This window comes from Diadema antillarum, unplaced genomic scaffold (assembly GCF_040938485.1).
Source record: "Diadema antillarum isolate AM-2024a unplaced genomic scaffold, OU_Dant_1.0 seq00000002_RagTag, whole genome shotgun sequence".
Classification (NCBI taxonomy): domain Eukaryota; kingdom Metazoa; phylum Echinodermata; class Echinoidea; order Diadematoida; family Diadematidae; genus Diadema; species Diadema antillarum.
In genome coordinates, this window is record NW_027271124.1 from 1,094,426 (window position 1) to 1,108,384 (window position 13,959).

General features: G+C 35.9%; 1 protein-coding gene across 1 annotated transcript in view; it reads right to left on the minus strand.

Moving 5' to 3' along the window:
- Positions 1–13,959, minus strand: part of LOC139724881 (ATP-binding cassette sub-family C member 9-like) — a 38,876-nt gene that overhangs the window by 14,207 nt on the left and 10,710 nt on the right. The window contains exons 5-16 of the mRNA XM_071636003.1: positions 11,796–11,951; positions 11,321–11,455; positions 10,156–10,318; positions 9,313–9,353; positions 8,551–8,790; positions 7,758–7,934; positions 6,862–6,940; positions 5,412–5,514; positions 4,429–4,527; positions 3,559–3,724; positions 2,638–2,775; positions 2,007–2,247 (exon numbers count right to left, since the gene is read on the minus strand). Of these exons, the coding sequence (XP_071492104.1) occupies positions 2,007–2,247; positions 2,638–2,775; positions 3,559–3,724; positions 4,429–4,527; positions 5,412–5,514; positions 6,862–6,940; positions 7,758–7,934; positions 8,551–8,790; positions 9,313–9,353; positions 10,156–10,318; positions 11,321–11,455; positions 11,796–11,951 (1,738 nt within the window). The remainder of the gene's footprint in view (positions 1–2,006; positions 2,248–2,637; positions 2,776–3,558; positions 3,725–4,428; positions 4,528–5,411; positions 5,515–6,861; positions 6,941–7,757; positions 7,935–8,550; positions 8,791–9,312; positions 9,354–10,155; positions 10,319–11,320; positions 11,456–11,795; positions 11,952–13,959) is intronic.

A 13,959-nucleotide genomic window follows, 5' to 3' on the forward strand; every position in this document is an offset into this window, starting at 1 on the left:
AGTTTTATCTTCCAATAATTATGAACCTAAAAATGTGTATTTCTTTGAGGTTTTCATTAAATTCATAAATTAGCATAATTTTTCTTGTAAAGTGTAGTTTATATTTTGCTGGTAGACTCATGTGGAGCTGCAAATGACAATTAGATGTAAACCTATAAAGATGTATTGTATAATACCTATTATATTTGCCGGAGAGATGATGAACTACAACACCTAACCGCCTTAGGGGTTCCGCTCCGGATTTGGATAAGGTTTACTCCCTAGCCTTTGATTAACCAAAAAACTGCCCGCAAGGCAGCGGGAGACTCGTGGAGGGCGGGGACGTCTCTCTACCCGTACAGGACCAGAAGGACCTGCCCACTGCCACTATTTACTTTATCGTTTGATGTATGAGATTCAGTGTAGTTATAAGTATCAGAACAGCCTGGTCAATCATGGATTTTATAGACATACATGTAGTGTGTTTACATTTGATGTAAGTGACCCAAGAAGTTTTAGAAGTTTTCTCACACTTAGTGTCATGTTTCCAAAGAAAACAGATATACCATATTGGTTGGAAACTATGATTTTCATTCCATAGTCCAGGGACCAGAGAAAGCGAGAGTCTATATTTCTAGAAAATGTATAATCTTGATTAAAATGTACTTCAGACATGAAATTGTGAAGATCATGTTTTTCACATACACTGTACACACAGAAATCCTATAAAGGAAGTTGAGCATATTTTCCAAAATGCTTACAAAGTTAAATATGCCCAGATGTTCCACATTAGAATACTTAAAATGAGTGAACAAGTAATTGTTGACCCCTAAAACAAACGTTTACACCAGAATCAATCCACAATGGGCATCCCGCTTTCATAACACTCGTACGCTATTTATTAAATGGCCGTCAAAACAAAGGATGTGATGAACCTATTCACTTTGCTAAAACATCATTATATTGAAAACCTTCACCCAAAAACTATACTTTTACACTTGAATCATGATTATATATCTTTTGAGTTCGAAGATATGCAATATTCATTATCTGTTGTATGACAGCCATATTTATTAAAATGGCCGCCAAAACGTAGGATGAAACGATTCATATTCACTTACAGTTGAATTTATCAGAATCCTTGACCCCCAAAACATATAAGTTGGTACCAGAGTCATGACCCTTTGTCCATACGTTTTAAGGATATGTTATATCTAGCATGGTGGCCATATTTTTTTTCAAAATGGCCGCCAATAAGTAGGTTGCCATGGTTTTATCCTCTCAAAAATTATTTTGTTGGAATCCTTGACCCTCAAAACCTATACTTTGGTACAAGAATCACGACAATCGGACTTATAGTTTCCAAAATACACAGCATTGCTATATCACATGGCGGCCATTTTGAAAAATGGCCGCCACGGCCGCCACAGGCAGAATCAGAGTGGCTTCCATATCAGAAATGACTTGTATTGGCATCATGTACATGTGTACGAAGTATGGTGCTTTTACCATAAAGTGCATGATTTTTTCTATATCCGCTGGACTAAGATTGCGTGTAATACAGGTGCAAATATGCTTAATCACTTAGTACCACGTTTGTTGATCCTGTCACAGTCGACAAAGGCAAAGGACAAATCATGATCGTTTTGTTCGATCTTATTTCAGAAAACGTTTGAGAAAAACAAAACAAAACGCTCATTCCACTAAAATGGAGTAGTACAGTCCAACCGATATTCGATTACCACACATTCTTTTACTGCGTCGTATACATAACACCAATTCTATCAATAATGATTTTGTTGATGAAAGTAATAATATAACAGCGATAATATTGATAGCAATAATAATAATAATAATAATAATAATAATAATAATAATACTGATAATAATGATAATGATATGATAATATAATAATAATAATAACAGAAATGATAGATCAAATGAATAGGTAAATAGATAGAAATATGAATAAATAAATGATAAATAAAACCCCTCTACAGGCTGTGTTAATGTCACAGGATAGATACCCGAATCGTTAGGTGTTGCCTTCGACGACTTGGACATAGATAACTCGAGGCGAGATATCTGCTTCTTGAGAGATCGTCTCTCCTCCAGCACAGCCTCCGATTCGGCCCCCGACAACTCAGCCTCTGATTCGGTCATGACTTTTATCGCCTTTTGCCAATCGGCGCAGAGCGAGGGATCGGCCGCTGCTATGTCATCTGGATCACCCTGGAGCAGTATTTTCCCATCTTTCATCACGATGATCTGGCTTACAACAGATGAATTATCAATGATTAATTGATTCGAAGTGATTCGAAATTGTCAATACGTAAAATGATGTTATATAACATGACACTACATTACATCGCATCATTACTGTATATCTTATATCATAGATTGTATCACATCATTTCGTATCATTCTATATATCGTTTCGTATCATATCATATCATATCATATCATATTACATCATATATCATATCACATTACATCATATATTATATCATATCATATCACATCACATCATATCATAATTATTATCATGTCATATCACATAAATCATGATAATATACCATACAGCGATTGATTTTGATGTTCCGACAGGCATGCAAATGAAACTACAAATAACATGATTAAAGAAATGCATCAACTAGCCTTGTCAGCTTCTGGTAGATATTGCAGCTGGTGAGTGACGAGAATGATGGTCCTCTTCTGCTTCTTCAGGATTTTCAGAATACCATTCTCGAAGAGATGCGCACCGACATGCATATCAAGTGCCGACAGAGGGTCGTCCTAGAACAGCAATAAAAGAAAAGTCTTTGAATTAACGTCAAGGTAAACGTCCAAAGGCGAGCGTCACGACTTAAAAAAACAAAGTGAGAAAAGATGAACGAAAACAAACCAGATCTTTGCATCTATTTTGTATCTCCCTCGTTCCATGCTTTTCCACTGACCTATACATGATACATGCTGAAGTATCCAAGTTCTCTACATTGGTATTTGGGTATTATTTTGCATTGCATCCGGTTCATCTTCCTTATTTTGCATTGTGCGTTGTTAATTTTAATTGCTTCATTCTTGTGGAAAGTTTTGTTACAACAATAATGGTTTTAATTTAAGTAGGGCAGCACCTATTTTCTTTACGACAGGTACCCATTTCGTATAACTCTACAAATAAGGTCGCTAGATAGAATTAAACAAAGAGAGCAAGCATTTTTAAGGGATTTTTATTATCACCTGATATTAAAAAAAAAAAAGTTATGTCAAATGAAACTGTCAGATGTTTTCATAAAAGAATGAAATTGGTGTATGGCAACCACAAATGCAAATCAGATGAGATGGTCATTTCATTTCATCACAGGAATGCTTTAGCTCACGAGAAAACTAAGCAATAATGAAATACTGTGTTATTTGATTAGTCGATGAATAGTTTGATGAATTTTTCCGTGGCTTAATTCGGTCGTAGGATATAGAAATTGCCTGTATATGACTTTGATTCTTGCGTCACACGCGTGGCTAAAGTCCAAACAGGGGATGTGGTATAAGGGAAGACTTTTATCTCTTTTTTTTACGTACCAGAATGACGATGTCACTCTTTGAGTACATGGTCCTAGCCACGCTGACACGCTGCTTCTGTCCTCCGCTCAGGTTGATGCCTTTCTCGCCTATCTCTGTGTGATCTCCCCCGGGGAGCATCGCAATGTCAGGTGCAAGTGCGCATGCGTTAATGACCTTGCTGTACCTGTGTTCAAAAATGGGGAAAATCCCATCTTAATTTCAGTTCTTGTTTCAGTAACAATATTTCGATGTTTTGATTTTTTTTTATCTCTGACTTCAAGTGCATTTTTGAGGCATAGACAGTTACAAACAAGGAACAAAGATGAACAAAGACCAAACGAAAGAATGAGCATGAAGACTATAATTGCATACATGTACACGTCAAAATACGAAATGGCTTAATCATTGTAATCATACTTGATAAAAGACGATTTTCTTTCAGCTATTCATTTCTATATTTAGTTCGTAAAAGGGTAAGTATCTTGTCTAGAAACTGCGAAGAAGCTGTATAAAGGAGTAGTGGTTAAACATCACCCGTTTCATACGGTTGTACAAAGCTAGACTAGACGTTGAGGGTAAACTCATTTTCTTTAGAACTCCAAGCTAATACAAACTTTTATTTCGCTACAGGCATGACAGGAGTATATGAATTGTAATTACATTCTGGTTTAAAGCACCTAGGAATTGAATGTTTTATCACTGAACCAGTGATCGAAAAAGAACGTCATGAATTGAACGTGCTTGTCAATGATAGATGAACAAATAGATATGTAAATACTTATCAGAAAGAACAATAAATACCTGAACAAATAGATGAATAGATTTATAATAAAAAATGGCGTAATCTAGTAACAATTCAAAATATTTGGTAGTGGTATTTTCAAATACTTTGTTGCGTCAAAGTCCGTCCCAAAGATGATGTTGTCTTTCAACGACGCATTCATGAGCCAAGCCTTTTGCGGCCCATAGGCAATCGCAGCGCCCTTCCTGAAAAGGAGAGAGAAGACAAAGTTGAACAAATTAAACAAATCTCAAGTGAAACTACACCCCAGAACCTCGTCAAAAAAAAAAAGAACGACTTCGAATTATCTGACATTGGTCGAATGTTATCTTTGTAAAGATTTTAAGTATTCTAACATCTAGAAAACGAGTTCTTCACAGATTGTAACCATCTATGCAAAACAGAAATCGAGCGAAATGGGTTCCCGTGACGTATACAATGACTTTATAAGGTAATCGCGAAATAGACGTCAACATTTCATACTTATTAGATAATGGCAACGAAAATATTGATATGTCATATTTCACATTGACAGGCTACTTCCCATGGCCTGACTTGGAATCAGGTCAAACTTGAGTTAATATACCATGTTATTTTCATAAAGTGTACTAGCGAAACACATCTACCATGCCTAGGTAAGAATACATTCGTTGAATATGAGAGTTAAAGGCATTATTTACCATTTGCAGATGAAACAAAAACCCAGCTTTAGTGCTTCAAAATAGTTCTAAAATATTGTGAGTTAGGGATAGAAACAACCTATGTAAGACATTGAATCAGTATAATCAATCTGTTATAGTTAACTTTACAAAATAAGAACAACAGTTGTAAAAATAATGTTTCTAGACTAGACCATCTACAGTTATGGTTTATTGTGAAAAGGAGTGATATCTCTGTACATCTTCTAAGGCTTTATTGCGAAGTTTTTATATGGTATAATACTTTGTGATACAACTGACCTATACACATGTATCGAATGTGATATCTCGAACAATTTTTAAATCACTGCTCCCAATGGTAAACAGGACCTTTAAACATAATATTATCTTGATCTGCTGTGGTGTATCGTGAAGTGTTAAAACACGCTTACCTGAGGACAACGCGTCCTCGGATAGTCGTCATCTCACCCATGATGGCCTGGAGAAGGGACGACTTGCCACTCCCTACTGTCCCAACAACAACAGTGAGCTTGCCTGCACGCAAAGCACATAGGACGAGTCCCAAGTGATAACAGTTGATATCATTAAAATAATGATAGGGACAGTAAGAATATAAAGAAGACGAAGAAGTCAGTATACTGGTAATCATAATGACTGTTATCATATAGTGATAACAATAACAACATCAAAGTCTTATGGGGAGAGTTTTTTTTTTTCTTTTGCTGCACCTACTTTATGGAATTCTCTGCCAGACCCACTGAGAAGTCAGATGCCAATAGACAATTTCAAACAAAAACTCAAAACTTATTTATGCAAAGTAGCCTCTGATTGTTAAATTTGAAGTCATTAATGTAGATATCTCAATAGTACTGGCAACTCTGACCTTTTATCTACGTTTAAGAAATAGTTATTGTAGAGTAATATATTGTGTTTGGAAAATTATAATTTTTTGTTATATTTTGTATTATGGTATAATTTGTTTGTTTGTAAAGCGCATTGAAATTCTTTTCAAGTCTGAAATGCGCTATATAAGAATTTGTTATTATTATTATTATTATTATTATTATTATTATTATTATCATAGTAATATTGACAATGCTGAAAAAACCCCGAGATATATGCAAGCTAAAACCGAAATGTTACCCAAGGTAACATTTCCTTGTACTTGATGGATGGCGTCGCCTCTCCCTTATTAATGTATGAAGTTTCGATCGAGATCGAGAATAACGGACATTATTCAAATTCATGAAATTTTTCAGTCGAGATGTTTTCATTGCAACTAATTGACTTGTTTACGTCGATGTAGGGCAACTTGTACGGCAATAATTACGCAGTACCCGCTGCATGCTCTGTAAATTAGAACCAACACTTGCTGTCGGGCGAAAGCTCGGTGGTCTAGTGGAGATGAAGCCTGTCCGGAGATCACGAGGTCGTAGGTTCGAATACTGCTCGTGTACGTACGCACATGATTTTTTATTATGGCTACTACTAAAACACTGATCAATTAAATGCTTGTTTACGTCGATGTAGGGAAATTTGTCAATCATTTGCAACGGATATCATGATATGATAATTTGTATGTGTTTACAGAAGCATGTGAAAGCATGACTTCTAAGAGTTACTCATAATCATTATCAACGAACAATTTTGAATGATAGGCAAGGGGAAAAAACGAAGTGAACATTTTCATGAATTGTTGCAGTTCATAACATTAAAGTCCCTTGATTTTATGAATATGTATCATGATAAAGTCAAAGCAGCCTAATTTCGTCAATAAAAAAAAAATAGATGTAACCCAAAAGGCTCCGCCATACATGGATTTGCCACATTCACCCACCCCATATTCTAGGGGTATATCATTGTATATTGCACAGGTCCTACCAGATGGAATGTCTACGTTGATATCACTGAGGACTGGTGACGTAGATTTCGGATCCCAGGTAAAATTACCGTCTTGAACCTAACAAGTTACACGAGAGGTAATGTCACAAATGAAAATATTAGTGAGTTCCTCTTCTTGTTTCATAATATGATAATGCTCTATTCAGTCAATCAATCATAAACAATCTGCGTCCATTGTGAATACAAGAATAAATGAATGTATATTACATGAGCATTCATGCATACATGAGTACATATACGTTTATACACATTATGTTCATAAGTATACTGTAGTTATAGAATCATCCGACAGGTCCGAAATGCTTGAAAATCACAATTACTATTATTATAGTAATGAAGACAAATATTTTGATTTAGCTTACATTAGGCTCATAGTGTATTGTGATCACAATAGAGCATTAGATGTTTTCATAAAACTAGGGTATGTGATTCATTAGAGAAACAAAATAGCAGAAGTAAACACTCAAGTTTATTTCGGTGTTAATAATTTTGACTACAACTGTTAATACTGAGATTCTGTGTTTAAAAAAAGTGTTGCTATTTTTCCCATTCCCTGGGCAATGTACATACATGAAAATTCTTGGTAATTGCAATCATTTTCGTCGACTAAATTGGTACAGTACATGCAGTAAGAGTATTGTGGTATATTGAATAAGGATTGAACAAAATCATGAGCAAGGATTAAATTGAACTGTCAAAACAGTTTGTCCATCTCTATAATACGCTGGGGTCAGCAAATTGATAGGGTGATGATAATGGTAAGCCCATATGGAATATCAGGGTTAACGCTAAAGAGGCAGCATAGGGCAAAATAAGATCGTTGCCATTATTCTTATACAGGCCTGTACGTTAATCATGCAAACATTTTCACTTACTCGTATGGCAACGTTGCGTGGAATGAAGTCACCGGCTCGATGTTTCGATGTCGACCCGTACGAGCCCCCCTCTTCGTAGCTGCGGACGAGTGGTGATTTGCTCATCGGAATCTCATCATCCGTGTTTCGAGGAGAACGACTCTTCGTGAACTCTTTTCGCCGTCTAAGAACATCATCCTATGAAAATAGTGAATATGTAGCTTTATAGAATGTACGATGAACATACAGAAAACGTCTACAGGAGTGTTTCACACACACACACAGTCACACACACACACACGCGCGCGCGCGCGCACACACACACACAAACACACACACAGCACACATTATTGCTGTTAAACATGTCGACTCCGCTGAAGATACATTGCATTTGTAAACTCCACCAACATTATCTCTCAATGGCTGATTGTGGGTTCTTTCATGTTATAAGGTCATGTAGTGTCGAACTATCGTATGCACATACAGTATGTATTATACATTATTCTATTATTACATTATATATATATATATATATATATATATATATATGAAAAAAGTATGAGTTTATTCGACTCGAATAAACTCATGCTTTTTTGGCCAAAATGCATTACCGGTTTGTTTCGTCATTTCTTCTTGGAACCAATACGTGAAATATCAACAAGTTTGGATATGTATATATATATATATATATATATATATATATATATATATATGTATATATGTGTGTGTGTGTGTGTGTGTGTGTGTGTGTGTGTGTGTTTCATTTACTTTGTATGCCCGCTGTTTCCATCGGTCAATCACATTTCAACCATACCTTATCAACACCATTGACGCCGTTAGACACATTCTCCTCGTCGTCATCTTTGCTCTCAATCTCCGGACCGCTGAGGAAGAAGCTAAGCCTCTTGGTGCTGACGTGGGCGTTGACGAAGAGGTTGATGACGAAAGGGAGAATGAACATGGGGTCGGTGAGGGCGTTGAGGAGCGCGAGCGCGGTGAAGGCGACGTCGGGGGAGAGAACTTCGCCGGTGATCGCAGTGTAAGTCGAGAAGGCCTGTATTTTGGGTGACAATCGACGAAACAGTTGGAACTTTCTTCGACTCCACATACTCTAGTAATCGAACAAGTAGTTTGCGTTTCAATTGTGACAGTCTGTGAGATACTTTAACCAGATAAAGCTCAAAGGCAAATCTATTGGGTACAATGGGCGCTTTAAGCAAAATTCCCAAGAGCCTTCCAGTAGCATCAAGCTTATACTAAAACACATACTATATATATCATTATCACCAACATTATACGGGCAACACCTGAACTTGCGAAGTGGTATACATTGCAAAGACGAACGGTTTCTCGCCCGCAGGTAGCAGCCAGAGAGATCGACCACATTGTTTTACTATTATATCTAATCATGATATAGGCGAAACACGATCTGAAAAGGCTACACTTTACAGTACAACATAAGCCTATATATGAGTCAAGTCACCAAGAACACGGGGTAGGTAATTAAGTAGATAGTTAATTCACGAATCTACATCTACTTCATTTTCGCTTGTGATCCTTGTTGGGTTTCACTTACCAGCAAGTTGGCAACGATTGGTGTTCCTGAGTTCACGACGACTGTGTAGTGAGAAAAAAACAGAAAAATGCTGACATATGAAATATCCATCTTAGAGATGAGGTTGTAGGTTCTTGATCTATGTTTATATCTACAGGAGATACGGAGGTCAGGGCTCCAGATCTCACTCCTTATGAAGAAAATCCTATTCTGATAACGAAATATTGATTAAAGAAACATGATTGAAATGCAGCTTCGCGATTTCTACATTCTGCCTGCCGAGTACGCAGCGCAATACAGATGTCGCCCGTTTATGACTGTGTGGACAGAACTTTGTGACCTTTGAATTTGGAAAAGTAATCTGACGGTTATACTACAGCACGTACCCCCCCCCCCGAAAAAAAAATGCAATCGAATTTTCACATCAATAACTTCCAATATGATTAAACTGTCTAAATGCTACTTCAGGGTCTTAAATCATAACATCTTAGCTATATTTTGCAGAAAACCCCATTCAGTTTGGTTAAGTGGTCACAGAAAAATGAAGATCGTTGTAAAGCATAAAATGGGTCTGATTCTGACTAAGTTTAGTACTTGGATGCTGCGTATTGATGTGTGAACACAGTGGACAGAATTTGGAGGGAAGGGATTCCTGGCATGCTCAACAAAACTCATTTCTCTTTGACCACTGAAGCAAATCGGATGGGGTTTGACGTAAGATGTGGGTAATAAGTTAAAGTTTTATACAATGAAATGGTAAAAAGTTATCATGCGGAGGGTCCCGTTGTAATGGGGGGGGGGCAATACGATATACTGTTCCTCTCTGACTTTCACTCTAGTTTTACGGACTCTTAACTCGCTCACAGTTAACGGCAGCGACGAAGTAGACCCAGGTTAGATGGCTGAGCTCCTTGACTCGAATGGTCTTGATGAAGTCGCTGAAGATTCTTTCCCATCCGTACAATTTCAGGACCTTCATACCTTGCAGCATTTCATTAGACGTCTTCAACCGATGGTCAGCATTCATCTTCAGGGAAGAGAGAGATTTGAACGAGTCGTCGTAACAAACCTAAACGTTGTTTGTTTTGTTTGTCATACACCGCTGTACTTGGACTTTGGTTGGGGAATAATGATAATGATAATAATGATAATAATAATAATAACAATAATATTAATAACAATGATAATAATAATAATAATAATAATAATAATAATAATAATGATAATAATGATAATAATAATAATAATAATAATAATAATAATAATAATAATGTCTTATTTGCTCAGGGTAGTCTCTTCACTGTTGCCACTGCTCTACAAGAGGGCCCTGCCATATTGTTACCCTAGCGTTGCCAGGTATCCATTTGTACACCTGGGTCGAGAGGGACATGGTGGGTAAGACATCTTGTCCAATGACGTAAACACTGGGCGCATTTCCAACTCGGATCCTCAGATTGGGAGTAGGGAGTCTTTATATCCACTATGCCACAGCGCCCCAAAGTTAGAAGTTACCCTTGCTTTGGTTTGTACATCAGAAAGTGGCAAATCCAGTGTTAGGGTCGATGATTTAGACCAGTTTTGCTTGGATATCTATCAAGGTAAGTAATTGAATCACTTGTCGTATAGGATGTGAAAGAAAATGAAGATATATCTTGAGATAGAGGTAACTCTATGTGCTTCCTTTTGCTAACGGAAAATCTGTACGATTACCTTCTCAAACAAGTGAAAGATGGTAGACGATGTTATAGTGTCTACAGAGCAAAGTACTTTTTTTTGAAAATGTAAAATACATGTCATAAATGTTGTATTACCAGGATAACTTATAAAAATTTTAAACGAGCTGTCGCAACTGCGTTTATTCTTTCGTTTAAACATTTCTTACCCATACTTATTTTCTTTTTTTCATTTGCTTGTAGCTTCGAAGTACATGAAACTGTTAATGCTGTGACTACAACATCAATGTATGTGGTTTCTTCTTTTTTTTTCTGATATCAAGGTTCACCCGTTGTAGTCGCATATACCTACGTACCATGACAGACTTCATGTACTTGTTGTAGGTCTTGGCGATGATTATTTGACTTGGAATCACAAAAATAAATATCGAAGCTCCAACGAATGCCGCCTCCCTGAGTTGAATGTACAGCAGCAGAAGCGTCAAAGCTATCTGTGTATGAATACAGTCAAACAAAAGGATTTTGGCTGGTCGGTGAGGCATGCACAAGTGTCTCGTATAATATATATATATATATATATATATATATATAATCATATATATATATATATATATATGTATATATATATATATATATATATATCTATACAAATGAAATTAATAATGAATAAATAGTTACAATTTTACATTTTATGTTTATGAATATACTAGGTATATATATATATATATATATATATATATATATATATATATATATTTAATTTGAATCAAACAATACTTTGAAATGCATTGGGATACACTTAAACGAAAATACCAAAATCAAAATACAAACCCTGATGGGAACTGTCCAGAGCTCATTGGCGCGATCAAAGAAAAACTGGACGTTGGCGGCGTCAACCGACATGTGATTGGTCACCTGACCCATAGTCATCATGCCACCTGACATGGCGAACGTGGACAGACGGAGGGACTTCTCGTAAACCATACTCTGTGATAGGAAAGATTGAATCGAAAAAGTAAAAACAATGCAAAATGGGTACAAGACAGATAGTATGAAACACAAATTTGGTTATTTGAAAATGTAACGCTGAAGAATAAGAACAGGTTAAGAATAATAAAAACAGGATGGTTTTGTAAGTCGGTAAGCAAAACACAAACATAAAATGCACTTTTATAAAGTTTATCGTTTACTCTCCGATCATTTTGAAATGTTCGGATTTGACATGAATTGTATCAATTAAAGATAATACGCCAAATTAACTTCGTAGATGAGGTCCTTTGGATGGCTCATCACTAGTGTGTTGGTGTTGCCTTGTTTCGAGAAGACAAGTCTTAACATATTTGCCACACCCTATTAAGGATTATGCTTCCCGAGAACAAGTTCATAACAGCATGATACACAGTTCAAGACACCATCCCATAGTATATCCTATTATGAAGTCTACTTATCGCCAGTGCGTCGTCCTTCTAAACTCAATATCACTCTGTACGATATAGGAAAATAATAATGTCTCCAACAAAATACAGTATGAGCTATCTTTACCTTCTTGCACTAAAGTTGTGAAATCAACATTCACCTTCACCATTGTCCACAGTCTAATAATCAGAAGCATTTCTTGAGGCATAAATCAGACAAGTACTCAACATGACAAAGATGAAAGAATCAGCTCATACATGTTGGTACACATAATGGCAGCATTCAATGAGATAAGTGTCTATTTATCGTCATTGCTTCGTCCTTCTCAATTCTGTACCATTCTTTATAATATTAAGACATGTAGGCCAAAAAATAATACAATAAGCTATTAAAAATGATACCATAAGCTATTAAAAATACTACTATAAGTTATTAAGAATAATACAATAAGCCATTAAAACTAATACAATAAGCTATTAAAAATGACACAAGCTATTTGTACCTTCCTGCACTACATTTGTGAAATCGACATTCAACAACACAGACAAATAAAACGCATTTCTAGACACATAAATCAGACAATCGCTCAACAGAACAATAACGAAAAAAATAGCGCATAAGTAATACATGTACACATAATGACAGAATTCAATGTTATAACCGCCTGCTTTTCGCCAACGCCTCATCCTTCCAAACTCATTCTTTACAATTTCAGGAAAATATGAAAATAGTATCTGAAAATATGAAAATATGAAAATACCATTCTTTACAATTTCAGGAAAATATGTCACAAAAATATACAATAAGCAATCTGTACCTTCCTGCGCTAAATGTGTGAGATCGACATTCAGCACCCCAGTCAAATGATCAAATTCTATTCTAGATGCACAAATCAGACAATCGCTCAGCATAACAATAATGAAAGAATCAACGCATACGCATAATGGTAGAAATCAAAATGATCCTGGTATAAACCGCCGCCGCCTGGGTGACAGGCAAAGATTTCAGGCGTTCCTCTTTGTTGGGAGGCTTACAACTCATTAAAAATACTCAATATACACGTAGCATACATGTTAAAATTCTGTGAATTCATAGACCTAATGTCCCTGTTTACAAAGTTAAATCTCGCCACCCTGGTTACATGTAATGATGTATCGTCAGTTTTTCTTAAGTCACTGTCCTGTAAATACACTAAGCCATTGACTTTCAATAAAATAAGATGTCGTTGATAATAACAATAATCATCATAATGATAATAAAAACAATGAGTAGAGTAATGAGTATAGTAATGAGCATGATAATTATGATAATAATAATGATCAATCAATTCAATTCAAAGTTTATTTCATTTTTCGACAAAACATATAAGTTACACTTCTTTTGACAACAGAGAATAAGGTAAACAGAACATTATGTATCGAAAAGAATGTAAAACAATTGAGGAGGACCTTATAGTAATTATACATTGTACATGTAGTAAAAAAAAACAGAAGTGATCGAAATAAAGTACATGTATAACTTTAAGTGCGAAAAATGGAGAGACCCACTAAAAAGACAGAGCTTGTAGAATGTGGGCCCC